Source organism: Sander vitreus, chromosome 5 (assembly GCF_031162955.1).
Source record: "Sander vitreus isolate 19-12246 chromosome 5, sanVit1, whole genome shotgun sequence".
NCBI lineage: Eukaryota > Metazoa > Chordata > Actinopteri > Perciformes > Percidae > Sander > Sander vitreus.
The window spans coordinates 26,436,293-26,448,662 of NC_135859.1; the positions used below are offsets into that span (position 1 = coordinate 26,436,293).

At 37.9% G+C, this 12,370-nt stretch overlaps 1 protein-coding gene across 1 annotated transcript; it reads left to right on the forward strand.

Moving 5' to 3' along the window:
* The first annotated feature begins 1,846 nt into the window (after positions 1–1,846).
* ptgs1 (prostaglandin-endoperoxide synthase 1) lies at positions 1,847–12,045 on the forward strand. Its single transcript, XM_078251289.1, has 11 exons — positions 1,847–2,116; positions 2,207–2,269; positions 4,448–4,564; positions 5,137–5,277; positions 6,530–6,673; positions 6,747–6,928; positions 7,023–7,106; positions 8,117–8,363; positions 8,998–9,284; positions 10,503–10,650; positions 11,054–12,045. Exons 1-11 carry the CDS (start codon positions 2,110–2,112, stop codon positions 11,398–11,400), a joined length of 1,767 nt encoding a protein of 588 aa, XP_078107415.1. The 5' UTR covers positions 1,847–2,109; the 3' UTR covers positions 11,401–12,045.
* The last annotated feature ends 325 nt before the right edge of the window (positions 12,046–12,370 follow it).

A 12,370-nucleotide genomic window follows, 5' to 3' on the forward strand; every position in this document is an offset into this window, starting at 1 on the left:
TTCTCAATTACATTACAGAGGTTATACAAGTAAAACATGTTCATCAGAGGTACTTCTGAGTATCAAAAAGAAGTCCTCTGGAGAAAAAAAATGCAACACGTCCTCCAAACCACACAAGGATATAGGTCGTTTAATCCTATCCTCTAATACAACACAGGAGCATTTCATAAATTAGCGCCCCTAGCGGGGACAGGAAATATGACCCACAGGAGCGGTTTCTGAAAAACTTATTTGAAGTTTGGTTACAAAACCACTTTTAAATTTAGAAAAAGATTGTGGTTTGGGTTATAATCACTCCTTCACTTCTGGTTACACACGTGATGTAATTCTGTTAGTTCCGTTAGTTCCCAAAAGTAAAATAAAAAACACATCACAATTTACTTTCATTTTCAATGGGACACAAACCCTGATGTCCTGGGTGAAAGTCCTGTGTTTGTTTGACTCATTCAACATCCCAACCTGCCTCCTTTTCAGAATTGTCTTTGTGCCTTGCTCCCATCATAATTACTACGAACACTAGAAGGCGCCACAACCTAACAATAAAACGTAATATAGGTCGTAATTGCTGATTGTACAAATGACTTATGAAGTCATTTTTCAGAAGAGGACAGTCTAAAAAAAATGCTGTATGAGTCTTTTCTAGATATGCACATTTGCACTTCATTTACAATGAGTTTACAAACTCCCACTGTACTCACACGCATCTTGCCCTACATCACCATATCTACCTTCTCATACATCCATGATTTCTACACCCCAACACTCACTTAGACACTGTAAAAACATTTTCTTTAATTTACAAAAATGATCTGTCAAAAAATACATAGATACATATTTTCAAACACATTAAACATTTTTTAACTTTAAAAACAAAATTCTGTTGAGTCTTTTGGAGGAAGATTTTAAGATGTGCAGTAGGCCTACAGTTTTGGGAGCATAACACATGCTGACCGAACTTGGCAGATAATACAACGTGACCTCAGGGTGACAAGAAGCTGAGCTCTTAGTTTGTATGTGAACCACGACAGATACTGTACACTCCTTGAAGATGACAGGACGTGGAAAAGAAACCTTTTCACTGCTGTTCACTGGTTTTTGTTACGGCAAGACGGATCAGCTTCTGATGTCTAATCAGGCATGACAACATTATATTTTTTATTAGAGCTTAAGAAGATTTTTTGGGGGAAATTTTGGAAAGCCAGTGTGAACTCGTTTTTGTTGGAAACAAACCGCGTCTTCACAGAGAGCTAAGGTGAGGTCTGTCAAGTTTAAAAGAATTGGCTGAACATGTTTTGGTCAAGATTTGAATTATCTTCATGTAGACAAGCTAGTCCTAAAATTGCTACAGTATGCAGGAAATTACTTCAACAGGCAAAAATCATCAGTTTGGCTCAGATAATGTCTCCGTGGAAAGGAGATCAGAACCTGGCAACTCAACTGCATTGTTTGGTTCTTTTGTATTTAAAAAAAAAAAAGAAGACAGCCTCTTTGTTCCTGTGTCCCTCCCCCCCCTTATTCCCTTAAAAACACAAATCATATTTACTAGGAACAATTTCCAATCAGTGTCAGTGTCTCTGTACTATTTACGGGTTCTGGGGATATTTAGTACACATATGTATATGGGGAAATTTTGTAAAACTAAAATTAAATGGGTTTTTTTCTAACAAGTTAAGCCTGGGATGTTATATAAATTTGCCAGCAGGTGGAGATAAAGCACTTTGAAATCTTCATTTAGCATCCTTTCATGTTTCCTTTCACTGAATGAAACATAAAAACCAATAAATTTCATTATTTGAAGTTGTCGAAATTTGTACACACATGGGTCTCATCGTTATCCTGAGAACAATTTGCCCACCGGTTCTGGTTAAAAATGATCAAATCCAAATGATTTAGTGCCAGTTGCAGCAGGCTTTCTTTAAAATCTTCAGACTAAATGGAGGAAGTAGAGGAAACTGTCGCCACCCATTCGTGTTATAGATATTAGTAGCAGGCCTATGGGTTGTTGTGCAGAAAGTAGCCAACCCATGTGTCTGAAATTACTTTCGAGAAACAGATTAACACTGCAAACCAAAACTTTTTTAACAACTCTGTTATTTTGATGTGGAAATCATGAAAGGTGAGTCCTCACATTATTTAATTAAACACCTGCTGACAGAATTTGATGTTTTTACACCCAGATAATATTCAACTGTTTTAACTTTCATAGAGTTTAGGATCTTCTCCATCTGGTTTTTCAACCTGTTGCTGCTGAAGAGCTCATCATGTACTGGTAAGCAGGTTTTCTTTTCCCCATCACAGCACATCTTTATGGTTTAGACTGATCATTTGAGAATTTGGTTTGAGGTGGTAGTTGGCTAATTATACAAACAAAAAAAAATTCAAGTGGTCGGTGGTTCTATTATCGTTTTTCAGTTTTAAAACGGGGTGATGCTGCATATTTTTGTTACATTTCCAGGCCCAGTAGGGGCAGAATTTCTGATGGCCTGAATTGTGACCTTCGTTTTAAAAAATCCATCCATGCTGTTTTGAATGAGATACAGTTTCTGAATGTGTCCTGCCTTCAGACTCCGGGTGAGCTGTTCAAAATCGGCACGGCCAAGCCAGCACAAGTCGAAACGAGCTGGCTAACCACAACCATTAGCTCGTAGCGTTAGCGTTAGCATGCTTCCCATGCGTGGGAAGAAGAAGAAAGGAGGTCTCACTCTGTAGCTAAAACAGAGACCAGGTGAAAAGAGGATCTGCAGCAGTGAGAGAGAGCTGTGCAGTACAACAAAAATATGGTGTTTTTTGAAAATTAAACCACGTAAACCTATTCTGGTACAACCTTAAAATACAATTATGAACCTGAAAATTAGCATAATATGGGTGCTTTAATGTACTTCTGTTGACTCCTGATGTATTTTTTTGGTGTTATTCAATCACAAAAATCACAAAGGTATCAGGTGAATCCAGGCCGACATGAAAACCTTTTATATGGTCTACGGTGAAAACACATACGCTTACAGGCAGGTAGAGGTACATTTCCCACATGTCAGGGTTAAGAGAAAGCAAGGAATGAAGCAACATTGACAATCTGGCAGGGAATGAGTGAAAGTGGGGCCGGTTATATCTTGCAAGGCTGATGAGGGAAAGTGGAAACAGGTGAGCAGGTGGATGTGAGACACTGGGACAGGTGGGAGAGTCTGAGGGTATCTGGTGGATGAATGGAAAATGGCAGTTCCATGGCCTGGGAGAAGTGAGAAGCTGTATGTAATAAATAGGGAAATAAATAACTGGATTTTACACATATTTTTGTGATTTTGTGATGACAAATTTGATGTATTAAATTTTATTTCATGTACTGCCTTGTGACAAGTCCAGGGTATTTCCCTTTAACCTGTTTGTTTTCCTGTGCATGGCTCTATCCCTGAATGGATGTATGGATAAAAACACTTGTATTTCAATTTAAGCCACCATTTATGTAGACTTTGGTGCAGTGCAGCTTAAAGAGTGTAATTCAGATCATACCATAGGTAAACAGTTTGAAAAACTGGGACTGTGAAGTAGTCAGCCTGTATATGTTAGATTTACACAATGATTAAGTTCAGAAGTAGACTAATTTTGCATATATTACTCTATAAGTAACTCAATCTAAATGTTATCTGCATCCTTGCCTCCCCTGGTAGAGTTAACCCTACACTAATTTAAACAATGCATGCATTCTTACACTTTCTCCTTTTGGAAACCTAAATCAGAATCAGAATTGGCTTTAATGGCCAAGTAAGTGTGAACACATACATGGAATTTGACACATGCTTTTTGCTGTACTCAAAGTACATACACAGAAATAGACATACGGATCAGAGAGTGCCAGCTGAAAGCTGAACAAATGAACAAAGACAAAAAAAGTACTAGAGAGCACAACCCTGAGGCCGCTGTCCTCGGCGCCATATTGATCATCTCCTCTACTTGTTGTTCATGTAGGGTGAGCATGCATATCTATCCTCTCATTCACAGCTAAATGAGGAAGAAAAAGCTGCAGTGTCTGATTATCTTATTGAAATTCTGCAAGTATGAAGGGAGGACAGGAAGCCACAATACGGCAGAGTGTTATAGATATGGGGGAGGGGGTTGCATTGGGGCAGCAGCAACTTGTTACCCAGAAGCAGAGGAGTCCTAATCTATTTAACACTTCCTGTTAAGAGACTTTTTCGGTGAAAGTGGCGTTAATGAGGGAGGGTGAAGCATCGCTGGTTATATCTTTGGGGTAGTGGTAATGTGAGTTAATAAAAGTTTCAGGTTGGTTTTAGCTTTAAATTGTAAGATTTATGGGACATGTATGAATGTATGAATTGTGTTTCAGTATTGTGCTGAGTCATTACACCATCCGTCATTTAGTTCACCTGGAGCTACATTATACCAATTATTCATTCAGAAAAAGTAAAATGATCTTTTTCCTCGTTTGCAGTGAATCCCTGTTGTTACTACCCTTGTCAGAACTCAGGAGTGTGTGTGAGATTTGGTGCAGACCGCTACGAATGTGACTGCACTCGCACAGGCTTCTATGGAGACAACTGTACTGTTCGTAAGTACAGCAAAATTGAGCATTTTCAACATAACTCTGTGTGTCGGCATCTGGGTGTGGGTTCATTCAAAAGCTCCAAGTAACCCTGTTAGCTCAAGTACTACTTTAATGTAACATTGGGGCAAATTAACCCTAAAGTTACCCTACGCTAACCATGATCTTGTGCACTCTAATGCTCCTCCTATTTTGTTTAAAAAAAACTGATAATTAACATGAATAAAGCGTTTTAACAATAATAAATCAAGTATGAAAATATAAGTTGTAAATATGTAGACATTGTTAATAAATACATTGTGCTTCCAGAAGGTCAGAGGTCAAACAGTCAATTGGATCTATCCTTATCCTAATCCTCCACCACTTTACAAACTAAAGAGCTAAAAACATAAAGCAAGTGTCATTATGGAGGAGCATAAACACCAGCCAACATGGCAACACAAACAATTTTCTCATTAATGGCTTATAAGTGATCTTTAAAGCATTCATACATTATGTATTTACATTAGTCACAATTTATAAACCCTTGCTTTATTAGAAGTGGTACAATGAATATTATTCTTGATCTTTGTGTGTAGCGGAGTTCTGGACCAGAGCTCGTCTCATGCTGAAGCCGAGCCCTGTGACGGTTCACTTTATCCTCACCCACTTCCAGTGGTTCTGGGACGTCGTCAACAGCTCTTTCCTGCGAGACACATTCATGAGATTAGTGCTGACGGGTAGGTGAAAAGGTTTAAGGTAAAAAAAACTACAACCCTCAAACAAGTCACTCAATCAGCAGAATCCAACAGACCACAGATCGCAGCAGATAAACCAACACGACTTGCTTGCAGCTAATATTTTCCCATTTGTTTTAGTTCTTTTCTGTTATTTATGGTCACAATATGTATTTGGAAACACGATTTTGGCTGGAGTTCTGGTTTTATCAGCCTTGATGCATTTAAAGGCAGAGATACATTTTGATAAGTAAATTGCTGAGGTCAAGGCTGTTTTAGGTAAGGGTAGTCTTACTCTATGTGAGAAGCAAGGAAGAGGGGTCAGAATAGACCTATAGAAGGTATCTATAGACAAAAAGCTGTTTGAATATAGACGTGTGTGTATAGACAAAAAACTATTGAGGCAATACAAAAGAAAGTTGATCAGTAATTCATCTGGAAATCTAGTTTTTAAATGCATCAGAAGTTGTTTTTTTTTATCTTGATGACGTTTTGAGAGCATGCAAGATTTGTGACTGCAACTAAAAGTGTATTTAATCCCACAAAAAAGGAACTGGGTTACTAGAATTAAATGAGCATTAAGGTTTCTTTTGCTAAACATTTTCAAAGTTGCATGCTCTCACTTTGTGCTGTTGTATTCCTTGCAAGCAAACGCAAACTCAGAGCAGAGTAAAGATGAAGTCCGGCGTTATTCCATACTTTAATTATTGTCAACAAATTACATGAAAAGAAAAGATTTGTCAGTCCGTCTCAGTTTGGGAATACACATTAGGTGGGCTAGTGGGTATTTTCAGCTACAGGCGTGGGCTGAATAGAATTTCACTACAGTTTCTGGTTCATTGTAATGCAAAAATGTGGCTAGATATGTCTGTAATAGATTTTGGACACCAATGGAGCCCAGTGGAACAGAAGAATAAGCTATATCAGGCTTTGTAGCTCGTAGCATGTGAGTAGGATCAATTCCTTCTTTTCATGGGCTTTGTTGACAATAACATACATATAGTATATCACCAGCCTTATCCATGTACTTATATAGCGCCTTTCATGAAACCCAAGAACACTTTACAGAATTACAGTGGCTTTACTAAGGGAGGGTGTAGGCTGTGGCACTTGGTACTTGTAGGCTGGGTACTTACACATGGATTAATTGAGTGTCCAAACATGCTGGTTCATTCATTCCACTGAACCAGCAAACATGGAAAATATACAAAAAAGACAGTTGTTGTAAACTACACATTGTCACTTCCTCCTAAAGTCAGAAGCGACCTTATTCCAAGCCCTCCAACCTACAATTCTAAATATGGATACCTCAACTGGGAGTCCTACAACAACATCTCCTACTACACCCGTCTCCTCCCTCCTGTACCTGAAGACTGCCCTTTGCCGATGGGAACTAAAGGTGAGACCTGCATAACTGTATACACAGACGATTGTGCTACTGAGGACATCTTTAAATGTTTCTTTCTTTACAGGTAAACCTGATCTTCCTGATCCCAAAGTGTTGGCCGAGAGTTTTTTTAAGAGAAAGAAATTCAGGCCAGATCCTCAGGGAACCAACTTGATGTTTGCCTTCATGGCCCAACACTTCACCCACCAGTTTTTCAAGACAAACAAGGAAGTTCAAGGTGGCTTCACTAAGGCTTTAGGCCATGGGGTGAGATGCATACTGTCTTTTTCATAATTAGTTTTTTGTGTATGTGTTTGACTTTTGAATGTTTTGCCAAATGTAAGTATTTTTCTCTCACCAGGTAGATGCGAGCAATATCTATGGAGACGACCTGATGCGACAGCTTCAACTCCGGCTTCATGAAGATGGAAAGCTAAAATATCAGGTAATAAAGAAGTTTGTCATTTTGGGGAATAAGTTTATTTAATTTTTTGCAGAGAGTTATATGAGGAGATCGATATCACTTTCATGTCTGTACTGAGGAGAGGTGTCAATCTTCTCATCTAACTCTCGACAAGAAGGAAAATGATCAGTTATTTCAGTCATGTGAAATTTCTAAATGTATAGAATAGCCTAACTCTGCATGATATTACACAATCTTAAAGGCTTTGTATTGTGGTATTTCATAAACCACCAGCTGTTTCTTGCATATCTAAAGGGTGTCAGTCTTGATCAACCTTTACTTCCTCTGTCACACTGACTTCTGAGAATGCTAAGGTTTATTTTCCAGTCAGCAGTGATAGTGATAAAGTGGTTAAAGAGAGACAATCCTAACACTCTCTTTGACAGCACATTATTGTGCCTTTAACATATTTGTGATGAAGTTACAATTTCAAGTTTATTGTCATTCGTCTCCTTACAGGTTATGCAAAAATCTGAAATGTAATATTTAGAAAACAGTAAAAACAAAACGATAAAAACAAGCATATGACAATAGGAGCAATAAAACTTGAAAGCTACATTTAAAATTAAAGTGTAGAAAGATCAGCGTGTCCGAGTGCTGGAGATCAATGTTTGAGAGGGAACTTCCTCAAACTATCTTCATCTTAAAGCTTGAGGATGTTGTCTCATAAATAAGACAAGTTTGTTACTTTTACAACTAGCATGGCATTCACAAGTCTGCCATGACCTGTGCACAACAAAGCCAACTATGGCAAGAATGTACGTGTATGAAGAAATAGTAGAGAAAACAGGGTATTTAAAAGTCTAAATAGCTCAGAATCAAACCTTAAAAATACTTCTCTGAAATGTGGATTATTATTTTGTTTGCTTACAGTTATTAAATGGTGAGATGTACCCTCCTACTTTATCTGAGATCCCTGTGCACATGAATTATCATGAAAGAATAAAAAGGTTTAAAAAACTTTGCTTACACATGTTTTTGTTTGTTGACAGTTGATACATGGTGAGATGTACCCCCCTACTGTATCTGAGGTCCCTGTGCACATGGTGTATCCTGAGCACTTCCCCCCAGAGAAGCGTCTGGTCACTGGTCATGAGGTATTTGGCCTCCTGCCGGGCCTCACTATGTACGCCACCATATGGCTGAGGGAGCATAACAGAGTCTGTGACATCCTGAAGGCAGAACATCCCACCTGGGACGATGAGCAGCTCTTCCAGACCACCAGACTCATCATCATTGGTGAGAACCTCAGGAAGATATGTTTACAGTTTAAGTCCAAAGATGGTGTCAGGATCTGCAAATCTTCTTTCTCTGTGACAGATTGGAGCATTTCAACCTACAGTATATCGACCACTTTTAACAGGTTTTTGAGCAATAATAGGTTTGTAATCTTTCTTCAGTGCAGAACTGGCAGTTTTATTTTTATTTTTTTACAGATCTCTTTTTTGTCAGTACAGTCCACATAGTAAGTTAAATTGTTTTTAGACTTACAATTGTTTTCATTATTGATTAATCTGCAGATTATTTTCTCGATCAATCAATTAATTGTTTGGTGTATAAAACATTCGAAAACTGTGAAAAATGCCCAAAGTGACTTCATCATATGTCTTGTTTTGTCTGACCAACAGTCCAAATCCCAATAATATTCCATTTACTGTAATTTAAGACCAAGAAAAGCAGTTTATTCTACCATTTGAGACCTTGGAACGATCACACATTTGGCATTTTGGTTTAAAATAGTTGACTATTAACTTTAGTCCCTGTTGCAGCTCTAATTGTATGCACAAATTAACAGTTCAAATTTCCATCTTCAAGCTTCTTTAAATGTTTTTTATTTCGATGTGACATGAAGTGATTTGTTTTTGTTCCCCAGGAGAGATCCTCAACATTATAATCGAAGAGTACGTGCAGCATCTGAGTGGTTACCTGCTGAAGCTGAAGTTTGATCCCACCCTGCTCTTCAACGTCCGTTTCCAGTACAATAACCGCATCGCTCTGGAGTTCTGCCACCTCTACCACTGGCATCCACTGATGCCTGACAACTTCCTCATCGACGGAGATGAAATCCCGTACTCACAGTTTATTTACAACACCTCCCTCATCATGCACTATGGGGTGGAGAAACTAGTGGATGCCTTCTCCCAACAACCTGCAGGACAGGTAGATAAGTACCATCTTCTGATTATATACTATAATCCAGTGTTAGAGTAACAAATGCAGTTTTGTTAGTATTCTTGCTTTTATAGATGTAAAGTTTACAGTTGTCAAGTACTGTACTTAAGTACACTTTGAGGTACTTGTACTTTACTTGAGTATTTACATGTTACTTTATACTTCTACGTCACCACATTTTAGAGGCAAATATTGTACTTTTCACTCCACTACATTTATGTTTCAGCTATAGTTAGCCCACTAGGTACTTTTCAAATTAAGATTTTACATAAAACATATACAATGAACTTATAAAATGCATCGTTTATTGATCAGATGTTTCCAACCTTTTTGGCTTTTGAACCCTGACAAAAGAGGAAGTTGAGGCCCCGTGTTATGCTTCAGATATTTATCTTAACTTCTCATATGGTTTCATTTAAATAACTGTTCAAGTCCCAAAGAGGTGAAATTATCCAACATTTACAAAAGAAGGTTAGAGAAAAGTCCAAAGAAGTAAAGTACATATTTGTGTAATCAAGCTTATTTTTTGTCTTCTTTCCTGCCCATTTAATAATCTAACGTTCCCTCAGATTTGTCACGTGACATTTTGAAGCGACCCGTCCCCTAGTTTGAGAACCACTGGACAAAACAATCCAGGTGTATATAAAGTATTTAAACCTAGCTCCACCTCGACCAGCTACATCAATAAAATGCTACTTATCCATTTAGGCATCAGTATTAAAAGATAAGATAATGTGGCCGGGTTAGCTCAGAGAGGTTTACTCGTTGACGCGGCGGCCGTGGGTTCGACTTACTGCATGTCATCCCCCCTCTCTTCCTGTCCTGTGGAAATAAAGGCCTAAAATGCCCAAAAAAATAAGATAATGTAATTCATAATAATATGTCAAGCAAGGTTCATTCTGCTGCATCTACTTTCTTTTCAAATCTACAGATGTACTTTTGATACTTTAAGTACATTTTACTGATGATGCTTTTGTACTTCTACTTATGTTAACAGGATTTTGAATAGCAATTTTACTTGTAAACTGCACCGACAGTGTTGTTGTCATTACTTAGAATTCCACATGGGGAAGACAGAAACTACGTACCATAGCTTTAAGTGTTGTTGCCTGCCAGGCAACACGTTTGTTTGTCATCTGGCTGATGGTATTATCATTAACAGTTCATTAAAATAACATTGCAGTAACTTTTTTGTCTGTTTTTCAGATAGGTGGAGGTCGCAACTCTCATGCAGTAGTGCTCAAAGTGGCAGAAATGGTCATCAGAGAGTCTCGAGTAACACGTGTGCAGCCCTTTAATGAATACAGGAAGAAGTTTAACCTAAAGCCATACACATCTTTTTATGAATTTACTGGTAAGCAGGAATAATATTGTAACTAAAACTTGGTTCTGAAAATGTTTTGTATTCCCCCTTGCAAAAATCTGTTGCACGTGTATATTTGTTAATACAGCAATTTTGACTTCAATCTTATTTAAATGGATTAAAATAATAGTTGTATTTATATACACTTTTTAAGCTTTAGCACAAAGTGCTTTCCAGATTAAAAGATTCACAGAATACTACATACTAGCGTGGATCAAAACATAAAACAGTAAACATACTTTAAATAAGTGAAAATTGTTTAGCAAACTGTTTTTGAAGTGGGTAAAGGAAACCCGCATTTACACATTCCACATTGTAACATAATAAGATGATAGTAAGGGTATGAATAACAACCTCTGAGTTAATTAACAGCTGTTTTCTCTTTTCCAAACAGATGACATAGAGATGGCCAGAGGTTTAGAGGAGCTCTATGGTGACATAGATGCTCTGGAGCTCTACCCCGGCATCCTGCTGGAGAAAACACGTCCTAACAGCCTATTTGGTGAGAGTATGGTGGAGATGGGTGCTCCATTTTCCCTGAAAGGCCTGCTGGGAAACCCCATCTGCTCCCCTGAGTACTGGAAGCCCAGCACCTTTGGGGGAGAGACGGGCTTCAATATCATCAAAACTTCCACTCTGAAGAAACTGGTGTGCCTCAACACCAAGTGGTGTCCATACGTGGACTTTCACGTTCCACGAAAAGAGGACACAAAACCAAGAAAATCATCCACTGAACTTTAATGAGTATTTCATTAATCGCAATCAGTTCATTACTATGTTGACTGTGGGAGACATATTTGTTGTCAATGTGTTGTAAATTCTTGTCATATTCTCATTCAGACCAGATGTATTGCTGTTGGGGAGAAAGGGTGACTTTTATACCACATGTGCTAATGCAATGGTTTTATTCCTGCCTTCAGTGAATGACATATTCTGCATTTAAGCAGGTCTACCTCCAGAAAATACAGCTGACAAATTCCATAGTTTCCTGAGCAAGAAAATTCTTCTGGACCTCGGAGTAGTATTTTCATTTGCTAATGCTAGAACTCAGTTTTTTCTCTTTAGAGTGTGGTCTAGACCTACTCTATCTGTAAAGGGTCTTGAGATAACTCTTGTTATGATTTGATACTATAAATAATATTGCATTTAATTGAATGCTGACTTAATGAGTTAAGTTGGTTGAAATGGCCAAAACAGACAAACCACTGCTGGGAATTGAACATAGTTCTCTGCAGCGGTGGGTTACCATACAACTCCAGGGCTTGTGTGTGTGTCTGTGTCTGTGTGTTCTTGTTTTTTTTCATGATCAAATGTTTTGTATTCCCCCTTGCAAAAATCTATTGTATGTGTATATTTGTTAATACAGCAATTTTGACTTCAATCTTATTTAAATTGGATTAAAAATCATTTTTGTATCATATAACACTTTTCAAGCTTTAGCACAAAGTGGAACACATTCAGTACATGTAGCCATGCAAGCAAGCAACAAAACTCAGCCAGCAACACTGATTATAGCTGTTTTCTTGAAACATGCAAACCTGCAGAGCAGTAAAAGGAATGAGACATAAAAATAAAATACAATCCAGGGACCCAGGGAAACATGAATTAAACATTTGACCTATAGGAAAAACATTGCTGAAAAAATAAAACCATTTGAAAGGTCTTCTTAAAGGTCCAATGTGTAACGTTTTTAGTTGTTCATTATCAAAAT

Bases quoted from the DNA above. Each gene is read 5' to 3' on its own strand.
- ptgs1 (XM_078251289.1), top strand. The intron at 4,565-5,136 runs GTAAGTACAGCA...CTTTGTGTGTAG, and splicing joins TGGAGACAACTGTACTGTTC to CGGAGTTCTGGACCAGAGCT. The intron at 7,107-8,116 runs GTAATAAAGAAG...GTTTGTTGACAG, and splicing joins ATGGAAAGCTAAAATATCAG to TTGATACATGGTGAGATGTA.